The sequence below is a fragment of the Lutjanus erythropterus genome, chromosome 24 (assembly GCF_056507025.1).
Source record: "Lutjanus erythropterus isolate fLutEry1 chromosome 24, fLutEry1.hap2, whole genome shotgun sequence".
NCBI lineage: Eukaryota > Metazoa > Chordata > Actinopteri > Lutjaniformes > Lutjanidae > Lutjanus > Lutjanus erythropterus.
In genome coordinates this window covers 4,536,698-4,556,689 of record NC_139340.1, presented here as the reverse complement: position 1 = coordinate 4,556,689, position 19,992 = coordinate 4,536,698, and the positions used below count along the sequence as shown (strand labels likewise).

Below are 19,992 nucleotides of genomic sequence, written 5' to 3'. Positions count from 1 at the left end.
CAACCTGTGAAGCCGAAGGCAAATTTCCACATTTTTGGATGCTGTTATCATTATAATTATTATTGTTAATGTTAGCAAAATATCAGCTAACTAGCCAGATAATCTAGCCAGATAATCATTTATTAGCTAGCTAGTTAGCTAGTGTTTTGCTAACATTAGATAATTTAAGATGCAACTCTATTATCCCTTTTACAGGAAAAGAATAAAGTTGACCAAGGTACCAAATTTCCTCAGCTGTCACTGGAAAACTGAGCAAAAAGGGGCGGGGCTTATGAAGAGTTAATGGAAAAGAAGTTCAGATTCACCATCAACACACAGTATGCATTTTAATAAGAAACAACAAGTATATTAAAGTCACTTCAAGCACAAATATGTTTATTCTGGTGAATATATCTGTGCTCAATAAATCAAAACTTTTCAGCAAAATCATGACTAAGAGGAAAATTATGAGTTTCCTGAAATGTGTTTCAGAATATTTTAGATTATTTTAAATGAAGAGGCTCCTCCAGGCGCAGAGAAGCAACAGAATGTATGGCCTATAACATATTCCATCTTCCCAGTCTGTGCTCACAGACCGACCTGTAAATAACCACAATAAAAGAAATAAAATGCTCATCTCAGTCTTTAAAGCCCCCTCCTCGAATATGAAGTCACATTTTAGTGCATTTCGCAGCGGCAGAGGCCTTAAACACTGAACTGTGTGAGTGCTTTAAATCTCCTCGAGGCCTAAATGTCCGTTTATAGAAATGCAAAATTGCAAACAGCACGGGCACAGAGACAATAAGCTGTGTGGGAGGAGTGCAGTGCTGCTGGCAGATGAAAGCATGTACCTGCAAAACATATTAGTCATCTCCACCATGATGATACACATGGATATTTTAATCTATACTCTGTTTTTTTTTTATTATTATGATTATAAGGCTTCAAAAACAGATGCCAGTGAGCTCTGTAGATCAAGAAGAATCAGAGCTGTGAAACACAGTCAGACACTGTGATATAAAACAATGGATAACGTCATTAAAACACACAGAGCTGCTTGTGCATAATTTTACTTTTTCCTTTGTGACGGTATTCCTTTTGAAGAGCTTTTGCAGCGTAACATAAAGAAGTTATTGATGTAGAGTTCCTTTAGATCCTTTACTTCAGTAGACTGTGTTATTTTTTTATTAAAAATACTTGATTACAAGTGAAAGTCCTGCATTAGAAATGTTACTTGAAGAAAAGTACTGCTGTCCTACTATTATATATGATATAATTTTAGATTATCGTGAGTCATGCATTTATGTAAAAGCAGAATTTTACTTTTGGTCAAGGCAGGAATTCACTTTTCATTTTGAACTATTTTGCACAGGACTGCAACTAATAATTCTTCTCATTATAGATTAACCTGATGATTGTTTTCTCCATTTATTGCTTGATTGTTTGTGTTTGTTAAAATTCTGAAACGAGAGAGAAATTTCGTCGCAACTACCTACTTTTGTCCTTCCAAACAGTCCAAAACTCAACATCAATTAAAAAAATACATTAAACTTAGTCAATTTATTCAAATGAAAAGCACATTTCAGGAGTTGGAGCCACTGAATCTTTGCCATTTCTACATTAAAACATTGCTTATCAAAATAGTTGCTGAATTATTTTTTAGTCAGTGGACTGACTGCCTTTCAGCTGTTCTTATATGAAATGTTGGGTGGTTTAATTTAGGGCAAAACATATTTTATAAGCTCGTTGTATGTTTTGTAGGCATCTGCATTCAGATAGAAGTCAGCACATCTTGTATTCATTGGCATTGCAATAGTTGTGGCAATAAAGCATCAAAACAATTTAATATAGGCATATAATGAATTCTGAAATATGTTTTTACATTTTCTCATATTGTACGCTTCATCTATCTCTCTTTCTCCTTTAATTTTTAGATAAATTAGGTTTTATGAACTGTCTGAACCCTTTTAAGTAGGAACAATGAAAAAGTAGACTAAACTGAAATATATGCGTACACATATATATATACATATATATATATATACACATATATAAAGATTTTGTTTTACACTGGATAGAAACTCTACAGTTAAAATATAAGTATTTAAAACATCTTTCAGCTGAAGGGAATGATCTTGGTGCATTAAATCAGTGATTTATAAAGGTATAAATTCCACATTTCTTAAGTCTGCTGAGGCATAAATGAAAAAGCTGTCAGTTTCCTGCCTGAGGTGCACCGAGGGAAGACAAAGAGACGCTGCTGCTGCCAGAGGAGGGCTGACTAAGATTAAGGGCTGCAATTAAAGTCCAATATCCAAATTACAGAACCAGAACTAAATCACAATTTTTTTGAAGAGGAAAAGTGAGAGAGGAAACAGCATCAATGAGATGCCCTGGCTTAAAAATCTTGTGAAACATGTTTGTTTGTTTGTTTCAGAGACCAACAAGTATCACATCATCATGATTTTAACAGTTTTTTTGTTTCTAGTAAAAATGAAAATTGTGATACAAAAATGATCATTCTCACACACAACATCGTGAAACCCTTCTTAGTTTACAGCATGTGTGGCAATAAATTGCAAAATAAAAGATGAACCTTGTTTGAAAATTAAATTAAAAACTGTTCTCAACAAAACATTAGTTGGTAAAACTTTTTCAAAACTTGAGTTGGGCAAATTTATTGAATTAAGTTAAGCCTGGAGATTTTATGTTTTCTCAACTTTTTTTCTTTTACAGTGTGTTAACTTGTTGCAATGAGAGGTGTGAATAAAAATATTGTATCATTTATTGAAAATATTTGAATTGGCTTAATCAAATATTTTAATTTAACTGTAATCAAACAGTACATGCAACAATAATTATATTTAAGCTCTGATAACCTCCAACCTTTAAGTTAATTCAAAAATATTGTGGCAACCAATTGCCTCAATTTTCTTAAGCATTGCTAACTTATTTGGGTTTATAGTGTATAATTATTGTGTCTAATGTTATCTTTTTAAATATTTGAATAAAAACCTGCCCGTGTTGCAAAAGAATGAAGAAAACTAAGTGTAATAGAAGATGATCCACTACTGTGACCTAGAAAAAAGTCGGTCATGATTTACTGACTGACCCAGTAACCAGCCTGAGGCTCTGATTGGGCTCCAGTCAGCCAGACATCCTGAGAAATATTTCATATAACAAGGTTGGCGAATTTTCCTGATGGGGTTTCACCATGTGACATCTTGACCTGGAGGAACTGCTGAGTCATGCTAGTCTGAGAGTGTGACTGCAGATGTCTTCACTGGACACAAAGACCTCCAGGGTCCAACCCAGTCAGACATGGGTCTCTAGTCAGGTAGATCAGGTCGAGAAAGGATGATTAGATGGAATGCTGCTTCCACCCACTAATGTTATGAAATTATTAGGAGTTGTCTCATCAAGATAAGCAGCAGGTAATGCAAAATTCTACCGAGAGCAAACCAGTATAGACAAATCCGGACAATTCCGGAAATTAACAAGGGCGGCGTCTCTTTACAGTATGAGCGTGAACGCGAGTCGCCATAAGAAGTCTTCTAATTTCACACTTACTTTTTATGTCACATTGCTTTAGACAACAATGTCTAAGTAGTTGTCCATTATTATACGTTGTCAATCTAATTTTCCGTGTTTTTACTATCAGCATGCAGCAGCAGAGATGGTGTCTAGAAGAGGAACCCCAGACGCACAAGAACTTGCGACAGTGAATATTTTGACCAAAACCATGAAAAATCTCCAACCAGCAGACACCGGGAGTGACGGACACGACGTGCCACAGCAGCAATGGCGGCACTGCAAGATGGCGGAACACACGCCGTCCGTAACATTGCAGAAGAACGTGAGGAAGGATCCATCAAATGTGTGTGGAGCGATCATGAATGCATGTGGAGGCTGTCCTCTGTGAGTTAAATGTTTGTTACGTCATAACAGATTTTTTTATAAAAGTGTTTCCATCTCCCGTTAACTCTTTTTTCAGCTGAGCATTAAAACTTTTGAATATAAAAAGTAAAATTTTAATGGCAGTGTGTGTGATTTGTGATATTAGAGTTAGTGATGACTTGTTAAAATGATTTTTTTTCACAAATCTGGACCAAATTAAGATGATTTTTTAATTCTGTAGAATCTGATTTACAGGACATGACATTTCTGCCTCACAGCCTTCATTCATTTAAAAGTTTTTTGACACGCTCCTGCAGAAAACCACATTGCAATTTCAATAAAATCAATTAATAGTGCAGCCCACACAGAAACATCATCTCTTATTTCATTCAGGTATTTCTTTGCTTCATTATCTCCTCAATAAAACATGTCTGAGCCGACAATAAAAGCTGTCTGACTGGAGTGTTTCCTGTTGCATTTGGCTAAACAGACACACACCCTGCAGCCCATTCATCACTCACACACACACACACACACACACACACACACACACACGCACAACAACAGTGTGCGTCCTGACACACTTCGAGTCCCAGAGGACTCGTTTCTGTTTCTCAGAGTCTCGACTCCCAGGAGGCAGCTCACACTCCTGGGACTGCACGATAAAACACACACGTCACTCTTCTCCATTGATTCTCCGGCTATGAAGCAGACTTTAGGATGTCATAACACTCAATAATAACAAAAAAAACAGTGCTGTGGTTTCTATAAATAAGAGCGTATTGACACCTCACCTCTAGAAACCTGAGCTCTGGGTCCATCATGTTGACGTCTCTGCAGTCAAAATACTGAAAACCTCAAAAGCCCAAGTCTTTATCAACCTCAAAAGTGGGAAATATTGTCGAAAAAGAATTAAAAATGCAAAAAAACTACAAGCAAAAGGTCGCCTCCTCCGATGCTCTTGCCACCAGCGTGTCTGTCTGGCTTTTCTATCCAGAGTAAACAGACGTCTCAACCCCTCTGTTCTGATTTTATACTTAAAAAATGGTGTCATTCATAAGTAAAATCAGTCAACCCAGTTTCACTTGGCGTCGTTAGTCTGATTATCTATTAATTCTGTGTCACGGGGAATTCGCCTGGTGGTGACTCTGAGGCCCACTGAGCTCAAATCCAGGACAATCACAACAAAGTGGGTTTAAAAGAAAAATGTCCACAAATTTTTGATTTTTTTTTCCCCCATTAATGTGTTTTATTGCCCTTGTTTGCTAACTAATGAGTCATCTTTGAAATTAGGCTTCAGAATTCACCCCAAACACAATCATTTATCAATCAGGTGCATACTTCATCACTTCATAAATATTTCATCAGTGTATTATCACCTGAAATAAGTAATGTTGTGTTTAGAGATATAATGATACCAAAAAACTCAAGGTAGGACAATAAAATGTCCACAGTATGATGTTTATTATGATATTGTTCCTTTTAAACTTAAAGTGCTTCTTTCTTTCTTTCTTTCTTTCTTTCTTTCTTTCTTTCTTTCTTTCTTTCTTCTTACTTTTGAAATCATAATTGTACAATTTGAATGAATATCCAAACCTTTCATCTGCATTTTATTAGCCAATCAGATGATCTGATCACAAACAGACCAATGAAAAAATGACATGCAAACAAAAAAGCAAAACAAAATGCTGCAGCAGCACAGGTTTGGAATAATGATGTTAATGATTAAGTATTCATTTTTACCTTTAACTGAGTAATATTTGAGTACAGATTTTCAGTAGTCTTTCCTTTCTACCACTGCTTATATGGACATAGGACATATATTCTACATTTGGGCTCTGATCGTGTTTGTGTATTTCAGTTAGTGAACGTGTATTTACAATATAAGGAGGGTACTTCTGCAGGTAAAGCATGTTAAATAAAACCTAAACTTTTGTTCTATTACTGTATAACATCAACAACAAAACTGATGTAGAAATGGAGGAAGTTTTAGAGTAAATTTTTCCTATAAGAGACGACAACCTTCCCATGACAGAGCAAACGCCTGCAGTTCAAAGATCCTAAATTTGCCTGTAAGACGATTAGAAGCTGCAGATTTCTGACATCTATAAATCACGGCATCAGCAAAGCAGCGGGAAGGTTGACAGACAGGAAGCGAAATCCTGGAGGGTTTTCAGTCCAGAGGGAGGGATTCAAACGGCGACATTGAGTCTGAGGCACAGCAGGAGTTCAAAGTCAACTCAACCTGCTCAGACAGATTATCAAAATTAAAGTAAGAGGTGCTACCGCGCCGGAGGAGACGCAGTCGACGCAGTGTTTGACTGATGCTCACTTCACAGCAATGTCACAGACTGAGACACTGTCTGAATTGAAGACTTTAGACTTTTAAACTCACCAATAAAAAGCCATTTATTTACACACTTACTCACTGGAGCTGCGAGTTATTATTTTACCTTGACAATAGCTGAATTTCTTTTACCTGTGTAAAATCTTGATGGACTAAACAAAAGTTTAAAAAGCAGGACTTACACTTATTCTTTCTCTGGCTGAGAGTGAGATGAGAAAATCAATACAACTATGTCTAAGTCTTTGCACAGCAGCCATTTTGACATGAAATACAACTGATAGGTAGAGCTGCAACGATTAATCGACTATTAAATTAATCGCCAACTACTTTTATAATCGTTTCAAGTCAGTATTTATTAATAAAAAATGTCCAAATTGTGGGGCTTTAGGAAACACTGGAATTTTTCACAGTTTGTGGACAAAACAACCAATCAATCTAAATTAATCGAGAAAAAAATCGACAGATAAAAATGATCATTTTGCAGGAAGAGACTTGGGGTTGTATCAGTCTTGCACGTTGAACCTTGATGTCTATATTCAGTGCAAGTTAGCCACAGGTGTCTAAGGCCAATATGAACAGCCACAGGTGCACCATCTTTGAAAACTAACTTCACTTTCTTTAACAATAACTTACAGTGTTTGCTAGATCGCTAAAAAGTCAGTTAGCCCACTATTGTTGCAGCAGTTTTGCTCCAAGAGACTGCTGCCAACATGGTAACATGCAACATCCAACATGTTGTGTGGCTAATGTGGCTACTACCACAGGCTGGGGCGATGTTGGATTAATGTTATAATACTGAGGGACAGTCAAGAGAAACCGTGTGAATGTTAAACCTTATTTGAAGCCAAATAAATAACGAGAGCAGCAGACTGGATGTTAGTAAGGGTTTGTTCATGATGATTTTTGATTTTTGTTAAGTTTACACTGCAGCACAGGTGCGTTAGCTTTGCCACTGCATGAAAGTTAGCTGTACCAAATTAATTAGTTTAATAGTAATGTATGATCAAATTAGTTCATTTATCATAAATTAAGTAATTCGCAAAAACAAACAAATGAATTCTGCTAATACAGCACTGTTGAGCTAACCTACATAAGCACAGGGGATATTCTGTCACTACAAAAGCCCTATTTAACATAAAAGATATAAAATATTAAAAATAAGTGTGCTTTCTAAGGCAGATTTTATTAACTTCAGACAAAGCCAGATTTCCAGCTATCTCCTCCTGTTTCTGCTTTTTGTGCTAACGTTAAATTAACCAGAGCCCTGCAGGCTGCAGCCATACATTCACCCAACATATAAGAAGAATAAATCTTCTCTCATGTCATTTAGTCTTGAGTGAGAGGGATTTAAAACGCGTCTTTAAAAATGACTTTTTCACAGAGAGATCTTTACCGTTCCCACATCTCTTTTTTTCTCTCCTTCGACTCTTCCATATTACCACCTGGAGAGGAGCCATGGATCACAGAGTTCATTACTGATTAAGAGAAAAGCTTTTATTAGTCAGAGACGTTACAGAGCTGCTCAGCTCGTCCTTATCTCTCTCTCTCTCTCTCTGTGCTTTCTATTCAGCTCCAAACTGGACCAACTGGCCACCATTAGCAAATAAATGGATGCTAGCTTGTTGTTTTTTTTAGCTACTTACTCATAAAATATTAATCATTAGTAAAGATTTTAAACAAAAACCAAAGAACAATCTATTTTTTTTTTTGTTCAAATACATTAATTTGTGTTTGTGTTTTGGATATCTTATTGTTTCTGGGTTAAATGACCTGTTGCAATGCAGCTTTCCCAAAATAATGATCATATCTGTTGACAGGAAAAGAAGTCATTACTGAACAGTATGTGGCTGCTTGTGGAAGCATCACTGGGAAGTGAAGGCATCACATGATGTTTACTTTGGGGCGATAAAGACGGGTGGTCATGTGGTTTAAACGGAAAGTACCTGCTGTTTTCAGTGATGAATGCTCACGGTGGTAATTAGGGTTATTAGTTTATGCTAAGAGCTGCTAATTGCTGCAAGAAATGTATCATATTTGGTGTCTTTGCAGGGGGAAAATGTTCTTTCCTGAAGTCCAGAGAACAATTTAGTATGATACTGAATGATACTGTCAATAAAAAGTACAACTAATATATTTGTTGTTTATCTTTGTTTGTATGAGCTGTTTTCTTTTCATATCCATTTCTTTGTTTTTTGATTTTGCAGTTATATTTGGCAAATCATTTATTGTGTTAAAGAGATACTTATTTACTTTATTATTTTATCTTAGCCACCTAAAAAAATCAATATTAGTTTAACTGCACATTGCACAAGAGCAATTTCCACTAAACAAACCAAACTCCATTGACAAAAACAGCAATTTTACCTCACAGAACACTGGAGTTATTGGTCTACCGCTGACTCAATCTGTTTGTTTCTTTGTGATATTGTGTGACTCTGATGAGTCCAAATGAACCCTTTAATGTATAGAAGTCACACAATTACAGAAACAAACTGACAGATTGAGGCAGCTGTAGCCCAGCAACTCCTGTGTTAAATTACAGATTTCACCTATGGAGTTTGGTTGGTTTGGAGAGAGTGATATTTGGCTTATATAACAGCACTTTCCAGACAGGAAATATTTTAAATATATATGTAAACTGATTTTTTTTTAGGTGGCTTACATACATTTCTGTTGCTGACCTTGTCCACAGTGTACTTTCCTCAGCTTCCTGTATCAGTTCTCCTGCTGCCACTCCAAACTGAGAACACGCCATCTACTGCAGGTAATACACTGATTATAAATAAGTGCCTCATACAGCCCCACTTCAAAAAAGCCAGACTGTGTTTTCGCTGAAATGAGGATAATCTATTTTATGCATCAATTCCCTCACGCCTTCTGAGAGACAATAAAAGCAACCGTGACCTTGAATACTAACCTACAAAGCTGCCTGTGCTACAGTATTTTATACTCATGTGCTTTTGAGGCCTTGAAAAGCTTAAATATCTGCTGTGAAAAAGGAAGACTCCACCCTTTCAGTCCTCGTCTGTCCACCAGTAGTGTTTCCTGCTTTTTACTGGTCACATGATCCTGCTCCTGCTGGCAAACCTGTCATATTAAGGGAAATTTAACTTTTCTCTGGAAAATATATTTGAGAAGAATTCTTAACTGTTTCAGCTTGTAACAGGTCGACCTGCTGACTGTAGATGTTACACTTTTCCATTTCACAGCAAAGTCAGAGTGAGCAGCCACTTTATTTTTACAGTTGCTCAGGTTTAAAAAAAGAAAGATTCTACATAAAAACCCATGGACTGTAAAACGGTTCTTGGTAGAACGTGCCTCATGGTTTCTGAAAAAAAATCAGTGGAATACTAAAGGGTTTGCAGTAGAACCAACTGCACAGGTTCTAGATAAAACCCTTCAAATTTAAAAGGCTTCTTGGTAGAACCCACCGGATGGGCTCTAAATAAATCCCTTGTAATGTAAAGAGTTCTTGGTGGAACCCCCTGAATGGGTTCTAGATAAAACCCGTAAAATGTAAACAGGTTCTCAGAATGAGCAAAATGGGTTCTAAATAAAAGAATGGAATATGAAAGGGTTTGCAGCAGAACCCCCCTGGGCAAGTTCAAGGTAAAATCCTTCAAGTGTATAAGGGTTCCCCCTGAGTGGGTTATAGATAAAACCCTTGGAATGTAAAGAGTTCTTGGTAGAACCCCCTGAATGGGCTCTAGATAAAACCCTTGGAATGTCAAAAGGTTCTCAGTAGAACCCCCTGAATGGGTTCTAGGTAAAACCCTTGTAATATAAATAGGTTCTTTCAGTAGAACTCCTTGGGTGAAACCTTACAGATGGTTCTACATATAACCATTTATTGTTATGTTGGTAGAACTCTCTGAAATGGTTCTTGATAGAAGGATTCTCCTATGCTGACAAGCTGAAGTACTCTTTATGGTTCTATTTAGAACCTCCATGTCTATCAGTGTATCTTGTGTCAGCAGCAGTGAGTGAATGAACAGGAGCAGGAGGTTCTCCTGTGTTCTCCTGTGTCTGTGTTGCCTCGGGGCTGCTGTCTCGTCTCCAGCAGCGACTTTGGTTTGAGCGTTTTTATTTCAGACGAGTCTTGGTGAGCCACACAGTGACTCACTGACCTAAAAATACAACACAACACAGTAAACAAACACCAGCACGTGTGTAACAGAACATTTAAAACATGAATGAGGGAGGATCACAGCAGCACGGGTCCAAAATTCAAAGATTTTGATGAGTGACTGCAGATTATAGAAGTTGTATTTGTGTGACTTCTTTCTGTACATGTCCCTGTGGTAAATATGGAAGATCAAATATTATTAACCGATATAAATGTAGATGCATCTCTACATTTCTACTTTTCTATTAATGTTCTGTCTGTGAACTGACTGCAGGTCATAAGCAGGTCTATTTAGTGTAGACGCACGTCCACCAGCTGTGACTTGTGTAAGACTGCCCTCTAGTGACAAATGTAGGACCTGCATTCAAAAATATTTTACTGTTGACTATGATTTGAAATAAATGTAGGCGGCCAACAACCTGCAGCTTCTGGTAACTTATGAAATTTGTTTTGTTCTTTTGCAGGGGTTTCTGGACCATTGAAGTACGTTTTGAACTCAAATGATGGGGAACTTTTACACTGAAAGGACCAAGTGAAAACTGAAAAAGAAAGTGGTGATTTTTTTGTGTAATTCATTAAAAATAAAATGCAACTTGTTCAAGGGAGAACAAAACTGCACTCTGAGTTCTGAGTGGAACAAACCTTAGCAAAAAGGCTCAGAATTACAAAAATGATAGAAAATCTGCTTTATTTGTAAATGAAGAAGTGCATCAGGATGTCTTCTACAAAGAAGCAGAATCTTTTTGGAGCTAAAACAGTCAAAACAGCACAAAATCATTATATGTCATATTGTGCTCTTTTCAGAAAAACAAGCAAAAAATAGTGAATAACTATAGAGTTTAATCAACTATTAAATGATGTTTCCAAAGAAACATGATCAGCATATTAGCAGACTTACTACAACTTGTCTTTTTATTTATTTGATTCATGTTTTATATTGTTTGTTATTTATTCTATTCTATTTTTTAATTTTACATTCATTTACCCAGGCAAGTCATTTATTTTATTTTATTTTAATAATCTATTTTTAATTGTATTTTTAATTTTTTATAATTTACATTTAATTTATTTCATTAATTGCCATTTTTTAAAATTTATTTTACATATTTTTATTGATTTATTTTTTATTCTATTATTCTATTGTTATTTTGTGCACTACTTACATACTTGTACTGAAGCAAGCTTTTGAATGCAGTACTTGTACTATGGATGGAGTATTTTCTCTGTGTGGTATGAGTACTTTTACTTCAGTCGAGGATGTGTGATTCCATCAGAGTCATGAGCAGCTCTCAGTCTGACATTCACATGATAACAGCGTAGGCTGTGCAAACTGCTCAGCTCTCCGTTTACAACAACATCTTGTTTTTCAAAGTGCCCCATTGCCCTTTTCAACTCATTAAAGCAGTAAATACATAATTTATGATATTTCCATATTAATCTGTGTTTTATTGAGTGAGTAGGAGGAGTTAAATTAGCCGCTGAAGCTCAGAGGCTAACATGCTAATCACAGGTCCACGAGCATCTTCAGCTCAGTCGAGTCAGTGAGGATGATGATGAGCCAGGATTAGTCATCTTCCTCCACCGCTCACATGCTGATGAGCTTCTTTACTCCACGTCCATCTCCACGGTAACAGATGGCCGTGACGACAGAGGGCTAATGTTAATATTCAGTGGTTTTTGACTGTGGCTGGGAACAGGAACAGGCTGCTAAACCCTGTTATGATGCCAATCTGTTCAGTTTCACAGGTTTCAGGGTTGCTGGGAGTTCAGCCCAGTGAAAGTTCCCTTGAAAGGAATGAAAACATGTCAACTGAACGGCCAAGTTCCTACTATCAGAGGAGGAATCTTGTGCATTGAAAGAAAGACTTCAACACTTTCAGAAACAATTTGCTTTCTGGCGCAGAAACCACTGGCAGTTTTACAGAATTAACCCACCAGCTGTTGATCTCACACACAACAGTTGTGAGTTCATCCTGCAGATTTTTTAGGAGATTCTGTAAAAATGTATGTGATTATTAAATGGAAACTTGGTTAGCCCCTCATCACAAAATCCCTCTTTTATTTAAAACAGTTTCACTTGAAAACTCCTCAGATTGTTTCATTTGAATACTTTCTTATTTCCCACCCCATTAATCATCTTCTGACCCTTCAAAATGATCGTGTGACAACCTAATGGGCCCTGACCCTTAGGTTGACAACCACTGAGATTTACTCCCAGAGGAAAGGTGAAGTTCAAAACAAGATCTGGTCTTTGTCTTTGTGTCTCCTGGACATAAATGAAAAAACACATAATGTAATCCAAGTCTCCTAAAGTCACGACATGCTGTTTGCACACCGTCACACCACACACACACACACACACACACACACACACACACACACACACACACAAATTCTGCTACGCTTTTTTTCCCTGTCAAACTCCAGCAGTGTTTTGTGGACTAAAAAACTAAACCCAACCCTCAGTCAGCAGTGAGGGTGAGTACATAATGACTGAATGTTCATTTTTGGGTGAACTATCCCTTTAATAAAGAGTCAGGATCTGCTTGAGGTTTCTGTCTGTTGAAAGGAACTATTTTAAAATATACAAGATGAAACTATATACATATTTTACTGGATAAAACTATTTATAGTTCCACTTAATCAAAACTCACGTTACAAAGTGCTTCACAAAGAGCAGCAAAATAAAACTGACAGGTTCAAAAGTCAGATAAAACTGGTAAAATAGTTCTGTGCGAAATGGCGAGATAGAAAAATAAAAACGTTTTGAGAAATAAAGACAGTTCAAAACAGTTAAAATCAGGAAAGGCTCTCTGATAAAAGTATGTTTTAAGAAGGGATTTCAAAGAGATCACTGACTCGGCCGACCTGATTTCCTCGTGCAGAGCCTCAGGGCCCCGGACTGAAAAGGCCACGTCCCCTTTAGTTGTCAGCCTGGACTGATGAACAGACAAAAGACTTCTGCCTGAGGATCTCAAGGTATGTCCTGCTGTGTGAGGTACATTTATCTTTATTTTTTCACATTCTTCTACAGATTTACCCTTTTTTTTCATGGCGGTTTTCACTACCAGTTGACTTTTCAGTTGCTGATCAGTCAAGAAGCACTGAGATGATAACGATGTGTTCATACATTCCCTACATTCCTGTAACTTTGCAATCTGAAACAGCAGTACGACATTTGAGCTTCCAACTGCGTAACAACAAAAGAAAATGGCCGCTGCGTGAATGTGGTGAATGAGTGCATTTTTTCCCCACATTTTTGTCAGATTATCTGATTTACTTATCAGTGCTCGGATGTATTTTATCGAATATAACAAAAAATGCCTCCTGCTATAGTTTTCATTCTCCTGTGACAGATCTGTAAATTCCTACACACCTAAAATCTGTCTCTTTGCTGTCTTCAATTCAATCTTAGAATTCAAGGCCAGACTTCTTAAAAAGACAATTTGAAATATTTTTCTACGTTGTTTGTTCTTGCTGAGTTGACACACACAAAAAAAGCTGTTTACGATGTCAACAAATCGTCACCATGGCAACACTCGCTCCGAAGATGAAGAGAAAAAGTTTTAGCAGAATGTCTCGTCATTATAAAGTGACATTTAAAGCTTTTTGCTTCTACAACTGACTCACAGCAAACTCAAGAGTATGAGCACACTCCCACTCTCCTGACCCTGTGCACATGGGATTTAACGGATAAATATATATTTATATATATATATGATAAAAATGTCCTGGAATAACAAGTTACTTAGCAACAACCAGCATGATCATAGCAGCAAGTGAACATGAGAAAACAGAGGGAGGGAGTGAGAGGAAATCACCATGATGATAAAATAAAAAAATCCTTGAGGAGATATATATATTATTATACTATATATACTATATTTTATTTTACTATAACATCGGTGATTCTTATGTTGAGTCTGATGTGGCTTATATTCTGAGGAAAAAGGGCTGAGGTTCTACCAACAATTCTGGACTCAGGGTTCCATTAAGAACCCTTTTCCACCCAAATAACCCTGTTTAGAAGAAAGGGTTCTTCAAGGATTGTTGAAATCTCCCAATAATACCACATAAGTGTTCATTCAAGAAAGTGGCATCAGAAGAGAGAGAGAGAGAGAAAAAAGAACTTTATGAGTTTGGCAATTGAGGTTCTGCTCAGTTATTTAGGTTATTTATTGTTTGTTTGTTTTGTATGTGCCTTTTAGTTGTTTGCAAGGTAAATTTTACTTTATGGCTCATTTTACAACACAAGCTTCATAATAAGATGCTAGTTGTAGTTCCATCTATGCAAAACACAAAAACAATGCCATACATGCCACACAGAAAAAAAACTATACAATGGGGAAATAAAAATTCATCTACATTCCACTAAAACTTCTGAAATAAAGATGATTAATTTCAGTCAGAGGTACAATTTAGTACTGAAGCTGTGTCTTTTAAATGAAAAACACATGAATCTATTAAACTGTAAGATACTGTGATGATAGTAATTAAAGTAGATATGAGAAATTGTAAATTAATGCTATTCTGATGTAAATGTGCACGTACAAATGCACGTACTTCATGCCACCCCTACATAAGTCAGTGTCCCATTTGGGCTGAACATGCCCCTGTGAAGACAGACTCACTTTTTAACTTCTGAGGCCGTGCACAACAAATGTGTAGTTAAAAGTATATCCCCGGCAATTGTTTCCAGCAACAGCAGCCAGCTGTTTTTAGTGAGAAAGTTCCCAAAATCCACCGTACACTACCTGCTCAGAGGAACATTTAGCAGCTAAATAGCTAGATGTTTCTGTCAGGAGGTGGTGGAGACCAAAAACAGAGCTAAAAGAGAGTGACTACTGGACTTAGTTCACCGTGTGGACAGAAACACAACTCCAAAGTGCTATTTCTCTGTAACTGCTGGATGTGCCATTAAAAACTTCCAAATATTGGAAATATATTGTTTCTGTTGCCCTCAAGCAGAAAAAAAAAGTCAGGTACTGCAGGTTTGACTCGGTAACGGAGCTGATATCTGGTAAATGACAAGCATCATCAGGTATGGTGGTCTTAGCGACCCAGCTGAAGTAAAATCATCATTAACATGCCACTGTGTTATAGAAAAAAGGTGAGCAAACAGCGAGAAAAGATGCTAGGAATTCATATTTAACGTCCCAAGTTGAGTGTGAATCAGTTTGTATTTGTTATGTCTGCTTTGGCAGTGACTATGTTTAGACTCGACGCCTCCGGAGCACCTTTGATTTGAGTCTGTGTTGAGAGCGAGATGATTGACGTGCTGTGAAGCTGTTTGGTTCCTGTTTTGTTTAGACGTCTGAACGTAGGGTCACCACAGCTGCTCTGCTGGGCTTCAGTCTGCAGCGTTCAGAGACGGTGAATTAGCTCAGGTCGCTGTTCACTTCAGAAGGTCCTGTGTGGGCAGACAGGATGGAAACTTTTATATATCCGCTTCAGTCCTTTTTCTATCAGGAGACAATGATGTTGCCCAGATGGACTTTGCAGTGGGAGACATCTTTACTTCATTCACTTTCCTCCTCCTCAACTTGATTCAACTTGCAGTAGTTAATGAGAGTAATCTTAACTTTAAGATCCAGTATGGAGAATTCAGTGGCATCTTGCAATGAAGTTTCAAACTGCAAGCAATTTGCCTCACCCTCCCCTTCCAAGGGTGAATACGGTGGCCCCGACACTTGCCAGAAATGCAAAAGAGCCAGTGTTTGGTTTGTTCATTCCAGGCAATGCGGTAGTTCAAACTGGGGGCCTCTTTTGAAGAGAACCTGCGCAAACTCTAAGGATAAAGGCCTCAAACTTCAGTACCAAAAACACAGCAAGTCTTACTTTCAGCTGATTATACATCCTCTAGTCCCTCCAGGATTTCGCAGGCTGTTTTCAGGATTGCTGTGGCCTAAAATGCCTCAATTCATGACAACTTGTTGAAAAAAGTGTGATGTTTTTTTTCCTTTTGTGTTTTTGGGAGAATAAAACTGTTTTGTTCTAAGTAACTTTTCCAAAAATGGTCAGCCTAATCCTAACATTCAAAGGGCAATGTTGTGTTTTTTCCAAAACCTGTGACAAAATAAAATCTAAATACAAATAATAAAAAGCAGATAATACAAGTATTATTATAATAAGTTGCAGAGTTTGGTCAAAATTGCCATGTCATGCAGAATTCATGGGGATTGGTTGAATTTGCGTGAATTTTTGCGATCACAACAACACAACAAATGCACTGCAGTGATATAGAGGAGGAGTTATAATAGCAAGGACAAGATAGTGATGAACCAGCCGCCCTGACAAGATCAGAACAGATTAAAGCATCATCACTGTCAGAGCAACTTCTCACATATAGAAACTAACAGGTGACAGCACACCTTAAACGAAACAAACTTACTTTTGTGTTTGTATGTTGCTTGTTTCTCACTTAAATGCTGTTTTCTCATTTCACTAGCTAACTGCGTTCGGCAGTACTGCACATGTCCAGAATGGCAAAAACCCAGAATTCCACAAGGGCACATTCTGTACATTTTTTAACTTGAAATCACCCATAAATTCTTATTTAAACTCAATTTAGAAACGTGATATAGATGTATGCGCCAATAAACTACAACCTTGTGTATGTAAAACATAGTTTGTGTCATTTTAATGTTATTTATTTAGGGAATGATAGCAAGTCTAACACCATGAACAAACTTGACTGAATAAGCACAATTAACAACCTCAGAATTTAACTACATATTGGGAAATAGGACACGTTTGTGACGAAGTGTAGCAAAATCAAGTCTTAAGAAAAAAATTAAGTATTTTTCTACATCACTGGAAACTCACATAAGCATAAATCCTATTGTATCTGTAAATGTGGTACTTCAACCTGCTGACAGCGTCAGTTTGCTGGTGTGATGACTTGGTGTTATGACTGCTAAATGTTAGCTCATGTTAGCAAACTTTAAACTGCTCCATTTATGACTTCTGTCCACTTTTACTGCTGTTGCAACAGTTTCACAAGAGTTACACAGCCTGCTTAAAATAAACACAGCCGTGAGAAAATTACTCATCTTAAGTGGAAAGTTTCAGTTTCCTCCGATGACTTCATTAATTTTTCATCCTGACAATACTTTAATCTGTTTTTATCCAAACTGAAACTAATCTAAGGTTTACTGTAACCTCCCAGCCGCTCCATTAGCATCAGCAGCTCTGTGGTGGGTAAATTCTCATGTGCTGTATCTCGAGAGGCGGCAGCTGTTTTATGAAGCTGGCGGCTCATGATGGTGGATTACTGAGCTGTGATTTATGGCACAATTAAGAGCACTCAGGCTAAATAATGCAAATGAAAAGCAACTAAGCATCCTTGCTCATTTTACAGTTGGCCTGTGCATTGCAGGTGATTTTTGAAGGCTGTAAAGTAAATTTTGGGATCAGATTGGAACAAAAGTTGATGGAGAAAAGTTGGAAAAAACTTCTTTTCAGTGGACAATATCAGAAACACTGAATCTCATGTACCTGCGGAGGCACTTGAACAAAATGACACATCCTTTTAAAAGTATAACACAGAGTTTTCTTTACATAACTTATGGAAGCTGCCAGATTATTCCCGTCCTGCTGCCGTGGGGCTACAGCAGGGATTATATTTTGGCTGTTCGTCTCCCTGTCTGAGGGATCGGCTCAGAACCGCTTTGCATAAACTGCGAGCAATAATGAAGCTCTTTAATGTTCCCTCTCACTGCTGTCACCTCGCATCTGCCTTGTATTTTATTGCAGATATCAGCCAAAAAACACGAAAAGGTCACAAAATACAAAACTCCACTTAGATCATTCAATATGACTGAAATGTACAGGATCCAGGATGTAAGTGACAGTTTTAATTCAGTCAAATTATTTTTCTTGAATTATTATGCTCAGCTAAACAAAATCTGTAAATCATTCCTTAAAATAGAGTTTAATTTAAATCCTTGTTTGTATTTATTAAATGGTACACCAGATTTAGACCCAGATTGATGCAGAATATTAATTACCATAACATACTTAGCAAAGAAATGTATACTTTTATTTTGGCGAGACCAATCCCCTCCTTCTTTCCAGCTGTTCCTGGACCAGTAATCACGATTCCTTCCATTAGAGAGACTGACCGCGGAAAAAAATAATTGAGGACATGTTTTTCATTAACTCGGATCTCCATTATTGTCTTACTTTTCAAGAGGAGCTCAATAATGGACTTCATGGCCAAGAGCCTTTATATACATATAAATTATGGATTATGAAATTATTGCTACCATTCATTTTGTCACTGCTTTTGTCTATTTGTTGCTATTTGTTTTGTTTTGTTATGTTCCTTTTCTTTTACTTTTTAGTTAGCTGGCAAAAAATGTCACACTGTGTTAATTTTTTAGCTGGCTGCAAATAATACAATGATTTATTTTTTTTTGCATTTTAGGTAACTGCAAATAATCTTAACATTTTGTTAACTTTTTATTTAGCTAGCAAACAATATAACAGGAGTTTTTTATTTTTCTTTTTTTTTTTACTTTTTACCAAACTGTCAGAGAATGTAACATTTTTGTTTTTTACTTTTTAGAAAGCTAGCAAATAATGTATAAATAATATAATTATTTTGTTTTTTCTTTTGTTTGGTTTTGTTTTACTGCTTTCTGGCAAACAATGTAACATATGTTACAAACAAGCATCTCCATATTAATTAAACTCTATTTAATTTCAGTTACATCACTAAACTTGCATTTACTTTTAACTGAGATTTGTTTGTAATTGTGTAAAAGAGCTTACATTTGGATTTACTCATTTTAAAATGCAGTTTTGCTTAACTAATCCTACATTAAAACAATCTTTGCTGGTGCAGCCCAATCTAAATACAATGCAGGATTTTTACTTCTAACAGAATATTTTAACAACATCTGAAGAGGAGAGCAGTGCAGTGATTCTACAAAGTGTGAGAAAAGAAGTACTCTGAACATGAGAAAGGAGCCACATCATGAACAGATCCATCCTACCTTGGTATCCTTTGCTGGCTGACAGTCAATCTGATGAGAGACGGACGCAGTCTGGTTCATCTTTGCTCCTCAGTTTCACCGAATGCTCCTTTATCTGCTCGAATCACTGCACTCGGCTCCACAGCGGCTCAATTTTAAAGTTTCCTCCGACTTCCCTCCGGCTGCTTCTCTGCTCCACGCTGACCAAAGCAGAAACTGATGCTAATGATACGGAGAAGTGTTCAGGCTGCAGAGCTGCTGCACTGGAACGCTTTCAGTCGTCGTTACTGAAGCTCCACCAGAGGCGAAACATGTAAATACCAAGCCCGTTTTCCCTCCTTTGGTTCTCCCTCTGTCAGTAAACGCTCTCGCAATCCCTCCGTCTCCTCTCTTCAGTGAGTCTGTGCTGCTTCACATGCAGCTGACAGACAGACAATTCATAAACCAGGATGTTTGCCAGTGCCTCCCACATACCAGGACGTTTCTTGATCAGAATGCAAATTCGCTCGAGGCAAAGACATTGCAGGCGTTTGGTTTGAGCTTTTTTACATCTGAAGGGTTCCTCTGACGTGCTTAACTCAAAGCGACTTACAGCAGGGGTTTAGTGTTTGGATGAAAAGACATTTCTGACAGGACTCATGCTGAAGAATGGATATTGAGCTCAA

General features: G+C 37.1%; 1 protein-coding gene across 1 annotated transcript in view; it reads right to left on the bottom strand.

Moving 5' to 3' along the window:
• LOC146304538 (inactive dipeptidyl peptidase 10-like) overlaps positions 1-19,658 on the bottom strand; it is a 75,619-nt gene extending 55,961 nt beyond the window's left edge. Inside the window, exon 1 of the mRNA XM_084713408.1 lies at positions 19,349-19,658. Within this exon, the coding sequence (XP_084569534.1) occupies positions 19,349-19,408 (60 nt within the window). The 5' untranslated portion in view covers positions 19,409-19,658. The remainder of the gene's footprint in view (positions 1-19,348) is intronic.
• Between the last annotated feature and the right edge of the window lie 334 nt (positions 19,659-19,992).